At 39.5% G+C, this 6000-nt stretch overlaps 1 protein-coding gene across 5 annotated transcripts in view; it reads right to left on the bottom strand.

The window, feature by feature from the left end:
* Positions 1–1473: 1473 nt before the first annotated feature.
* Positions 1474–6000, bottom strand: part of GKAP1 (G kinase anchoring protein 1) — a 36954-nt gene continuing 32427 nt past the window's right edge. For all 5 annotated transcript variants that reach the window (XM_084794572.1, XM_084794571.1, XM_084794570.1 and 2 more), the window contains 3 exons: positions 5107–5177; positions 4682–4759; positions 1474–1786 (listed from right to left, as the gene is read on the bottom strand). In XM_084794572.1, coding sequence (XP_084650698.1) covers positions 1739–1786; positions 4682–4759; positions 5107–5177 — 197 coding nt within the window. In that variant the 3' untranslated portion in view covers positions 1474–1738. The remainder of the gene's footprint in view (positions 1787–4681; positions 4760–5106; positions 5178–6000) is intronic.

Below are 6000 nucleotides of genomic sequence, written 5' to 3'. Positions count from 1 at the left end.
ATAGGTGTCCCACTTAAGGTTGAGAACACAGTCACTTGTTCTCAGTATCTTGACCAGTCATGAGTCTGCATTAACTGCTGTTTGCTATAAAAAGCTTCTCGGATCAAAACTGAGCACTGAACCAGTCAAAGGGTTTGATAAGACGACCATTTAGCAAATAAAAGTGCTTATGAGATCCCCCAACAACGGTCTTTGACAGATCCACAGCACAAAGTATGATTTCCCTCCTACGGAATGGGCCTCAGAGGCAAGCAGAGACCATTGGTAACCCCTATAACCATTATGCCACTATTATTTCTGTAAGCTTCCTGGCAACCTGATATTGTAGTTTGCAAGGTCCAAAACTGGGAAATGTAAATTCTGACTTCCTCTATTCCCCACACTGCCTACATAGCATCTCCTGGCACCATAAAGGCCTGTTAGCAGTGAGGAAGCATCCTGCTTGGCTCCAACATGGCTTCTATGTACTCTGCAACCAAGGTGTGTGGTTGTCATCAACAAAAAGGAGGTCTTACCATCCGGTGTGACAGGCGAAGCAGTGCAATGGCCATAACTCGCCTATTTTAGGAGGTCTTTTTGGGACCTTCCTGGCCAATAGTTCCTGGAGAGGTATCTCATAACCAGAACTGGAATTTTTGTCTAGTAACCCAGAGCTTCTGGAATGGGAAGTGCAACTTTTATAAGAGCTGACAATTTCATACATGTAATACATCGATTACTCTCTCTCCCTTCATACTCTTATTGCTTCCACCCCCAATACCCCTCACTCCCCTAGGTTCCTCCCCCTGCCCCCATCTCACTGTATCACTTTCAGTCCTTTCCCACATCATTGACTTTGGCTTTGTCTGTGACCCTTGTGGTTTTACCCAAGGCTAAATGTGATGATTACATTGGAATTATCCATTGGATCTGGTGTGGTCATAATGTGTATGCAAAGGGCAATGATTCTTTCTCCCCCTGAATCTATCAGTAACAGATACTTCAGCTGTGGAGGGTTGGGCCCCTGGACCCATCCTCTCTCCACATCTGGTGGCTGCTTGTGCAGATCTTGAGGATGTATCTACAGCTGCTTTGAGTTTATGATTGCAATGTCTGTGTCTTGTCCAGAAGATAACAATTTGCAGCCCTTCTCCCTATATTTTTTTTCTTTCTTTCTACTCTTTTCCAATGTTCCCTGAACCTTACAAAGACTATATATGTGTCTTGTTCAGGACTGGCTCTGTCACTTTTAACCCTATGAGTCCTTGCATTCACCACCTGTCACTAAAAGAGCTTTTCTTTTCTTTTTACTTAATTTTTCTGTGCACTGTTGTTGTGTCTGTTTGAGGATACTGGATGCCCTGGAACTCGAGATACAGTTGTGAGCTGCCATGTGAGTGCTGGAAGTTGTAAGGTTCAGCACACAAAGGTGTTGGAAGCTGAGCAAGGACAATACCACACTGTTCAGGAGACTTTACAGATCAGGCAGGTTAGTGGAAGAGTAAAGTAATTTTATTGACTGATGAAAAACTAAAGTCATAAGAAGTTTGGACAGAAAACAATAATCAAGTTCTGCTGGAATTCTCTATTTTCTTTTAACTTTAGGCCAAAAGAACAAAATTGTAGACTCTAAATGAGCTAGTTGCTTTTAGTTTCTTCAACAAAAAAACCCTGCAGTTTAGCAGTTGCACAGCATTAAATATACACATTTCTGCAAAATTCTGGAAGTATTTTGTGCTGACCTCAAAGGCTACCGTAATCACCTACACTGGTCAGACTCAGAGTTCCTTTTCCCTTTTCTGCCGCCCTGTAAAGAAAAGCAGAGCACATTATTGAAGGTACACCAGCTCACGGCATTTAGTTTAGGAGCATGCAAAACCAGCTGCTCTCAGTTACTTTTACAAATGCTACAGAAAGTAATAGTATTTCTATATGGGTCTCTTTAGGCTGAATCAATCAAGATCACAAATATCTCATTTTTGAGAGCTCATTTTGTTTTAAATACTTTAAAAAGTACAAAATCAAACAATAACATAGTTTATTAGTTTCATATAATCAACAAATTTGGCAATTCAATTCATTATAATTTTGTTAATTTAATTCATAATTCACATTCTTTATAGTTTTGTTTCTATTAAACAGTATTAGAATTGTAAAAAATTTATTTTATTTTTTGCATATGGGTGTTTTGCCTGCATATATGCCTGTGTACTACTTTTGTGCCTAGTTCCCATAGAGGACAGAGGAGTGTGTCAGATTTCCTGGAGCTAAAGTTACAGACAGTTGTGAACTGCCATGTGGGTGCTGGAAATTGAACCCAGGTCTTTTTGGAAGAAAAGTCAGTGTTCTTAAGTGCTGAGCCAACTCTTCAGCCCCAGCATTAGAAATTTGATTTTCAGGCTGGGAATAAGGGCAAAACACTCACACATATAAATATTTAACAAAATAAGAATTCGCTAAAAGTATATTTCTAATTCATATTAGGGGCATGGCAGGCCCAGGCTCATTTGAAACATCAGCAGGTATCTTAATTTCTTTCACTGTTTCCACCCTACAGGTTCCCTTTTGGAGTTAAATACACCAGTCTTCTAAGTTAAAAGAACAACAAAAACTCTTTTAAATATTAGAATACTGAGCTAGGCATGGTGGTGCATGCCTTTAATCCCAGCACTCGAGAGGCAGAGGCAGAAAGATCGCTGTGAATTTGAGGCTAGCCTGATCTACAAAGCGAGTCCAGGACAGCCAAGGCTACACAGCACAGAGAAAGTGTGCCTTGAAAAACCAAAAAAAAAAAAAAAAAAAAAAAAAAAAAAAAAAAAAAAAGTGTATATGTATATGTGTGTATGTGTATGTATGTATGTGTGTGTGTGTGTGTGTGTGTGTGTGTGTGTGTATATATATATATATATACTGTTATTCATTCTCAATCACCCAGAGGACCATTTAGGGAAAAAATATACTTATTTTTGTGGGAAATTAAATGTGTAATAACATATTTAAGGAATTTACTTCTTGTTAGTATCAAAAATATCTTAAAATTCTTATCATGCTTCTCAATGGTGAGAATTACCAATAACACACCTAGGATAAACATCATTGACTATGACACTGCTAATGTGAAAAAGTCAGTAAGATTTAAAAAACAAAACAAAAAACAAACCCAAATAACAGACATACAAGGACTGCTTTCAATGTCTCGTTATGATCAGATTGGCTATGAACTCGTAGAAAAACGCCTGCCTCTGCCTCCCAAGGGCTCAGATTATAGGTGTGTGCTACCATGTCAGGCTTGATTAAATAATTTTTATATTGTCTATGCCCCTAGTGGGTTTCAAACCTTTCTGACCATGATTTCACATGGTTCATTTATGCACATATGTGTAGGTAAGTAAAAACACACTTATTAATGGAAAATACTGGTTACTTCCAGTTGTTTCATACAGGAAAAGAAGAGGTGAATTATCTTAAGCTTAGCAGAATCTAAAATATCAAGATAATAACAAATGCAGATAACAACAATGGGTATGAAAGAATCTCAAATATCTGCTGTATTATTACCTGTCAGGTAAGAAGGGCAGATATCTACAATCTACAGAGGAGATACTTGGCAGGTACAACTATACCCAAGTGAGCAACTGCATCACGCCTGTGGTATATGTCACTTGTGTTTCCTGTTATATGATTAGTGCTGCACACTGTCTACATAGCTCCAATGCATTTCCTGAATCACTTTAGTTACTGTTGTATATACCAATATATAGAGTTGCTTTTTTTTCTTCGAGACAGGGTTTCTCTGTGTAGCCCTGGATTTCCTGGACTCACTTTGTAGACCAGGCTGTTCTCGAACTCACAAAGATCTGCCTGTCTCTGTCTCTCAAGTGTTGGGATAACAGGCATGTGCCACCACACCCTACTCCTAGAATTACTTTTAATTTTTGAAAAGGTACATTGTTACCTGGCCAATAACACCTAGAGCCATGGCTCAGTGGTTAAGAGTGCTTGCTGCTCCTCCAGAGGATCTGAGTTCAGTTCCTAGCCCAGGTCATGAGGTTTTCAAGTGTTTCTAAGCCTAGCTTGAGGGGATCCAATACTCTCTCTGTCATCCAAAGGCACTCCCCCCTCCACACACAAACATACATGTAAGTAAAATCTCTCTCTCTCTCTCTCTCTCTCTCTCTCTCTCTCTCTCTCTCTCTCTCTCTCTCTCTCTCTTTTTACAAAATCACCAATGTATCTGATAATAAATTATGGCTTAAAAGTCGAGCACAGTGGTGCATGCCTGTAATCCCAGCACCCAGGGAGGCAGAGGCAGGCAGATATTCGTGAGTTTGAGGTCAACCTGGTCTACAAAGCTAGTCCAGGACAGCAAAGGATACACAAAAAAACCCTGTCTTGAAGAAAGCAAAACAAACAAACAAACAAAAAACCAAAAAAAGTTATGGTTTAAAAATAAAATAGCATGTTTATTGTTTTTGTTTTTGTTTTTTGTTTTTTTTGAGACAGGGTTTCTCTGTGTAGCCTTGGCTGTCCTGGACTCGCTTTGTAAACCAGGCTGGCCTCGAACTCACAGCGATCCACCTGCCTCTGCCTCCCGAGTGCTGGTATTAAAGGCATTGCCACCACACCCAGTGCACATTTATTCTTATAATGTATCTACTCCTATTGTAGCTATGAAGCAAACTTTGAAGTTATAAAAACATACCTGGTATTTGGCTAATTCTGCCTGTAATACTTTCACTTTAGATCGCTCTTGTTCCAATGCGGCGTGAAGTGAAGACACCTACATCCAAATAAAAAGTAAGAAAATTTCTTTTGGCCCTTTGGGAAGTACATTAATTCTAAACATATCCAGTATGATAAAATTTGACAACTGTCAGTATCAGAAGTGCTCTTCCATGATTCCCATGAGGCACTCTGCAGGTGTGCACTTGAGCAGAAGGACATGCTCACTGTGAACAGCAGAAAGCCACACCCAGAGATGTCTATGCCCACCATGCTAGTGCACAATGCTAACACTTTCTACTGCTCTCTGTCTGCTTAATAAGCTGTCTTTCTATTTAGTTGGGCACAACAATTAAGACCTCCCAAGACGTAACAGAGGCAGCCAGCCCACCCCATAGCCCTCACCTGGACTGTCAGCTCATTCTTGATACTCTGTGACTCATCGACTTGCAGAAGGATTTCTGCCTTGTCTTTCACTGAAAGGAAAGCAGAGTTACTGTCTCAGTCACTCCAGTGCTATGCACTCAGAGCAATGATTTCTTCCTCTTTGCTTAGTGCATGTTCTTCTGCAGCCTGACTGGTCTCACTTCTCACCAGTAAATTCTGGTCACTATTATTACAGCAGTTTTTTTAAAAGTAATTTAAATTTTTCTATGGTGTTGAAATAGTAATTGCATAGATATGATAGTTAATTATTCAATTTACAATAACTAGGGACAGATACATAAGAAAATAGAAAGCCAGGCATGGTGGTGCACACCCTTAATCCCAGCACTGGGGAGGCACAGGCAGGCAGATCACTGTGAGTTCAAAGCCAGGCTGGTTTACAAAGTGATTCCAGGACAGCCAAGGCTACACAGAGAAACCCTGTCTCAAAAAAAAAAAAAAAAGAAAAAAAAAAAAAAAGAAGAAGAAAAGAAAAGAAAAGAAAATAGAAAAATTACACAGAAAAACTAAGCATCTTGAATATTTATCTATTACATCCTATTACTTTTATTTTTTTGTTACACTTATATACTGTGTGTGTGTTTGTGCGCACGTGCACGCGTGCATGCCACAGTCCACATGTGTCAGCATAATTTGTGGAAGTCCGTTCTTTAGTTCTATCACATAAGCTCCAGGGATCAAACTTGGGTTTATCATGTTTGATAGAGCAACTTAGTGTTATCTTCTCAGGCATCTTTCTACTTTTAGCTCAGGTTGGCCCTTGGACTTCTGATTCTCTTTCCTCAGTCTCCAAAGTGCTGGAAGATTGCAGACACGAACTATTAGACCTGGGTTCTTGACTAATTTTAAAAG

The sequence above is a fragment of the Acomys minous genome (genome assembly GCF_964271855.1).
Source record: "Acomys minous genome assembly, chromosome: 9".
Taxonomy (NCBI): domain Eukaryota; kingdom Metazoa; phylum Chordata; class Mammalia; order Rodentia; family Muridae; genus Acomys; species Acomys minous.
The sequence above is the reverse complement of the archived record's forward strand: the minus strand, read 5'-3'. Positions and strand labels throughout refer to the sequence as shown.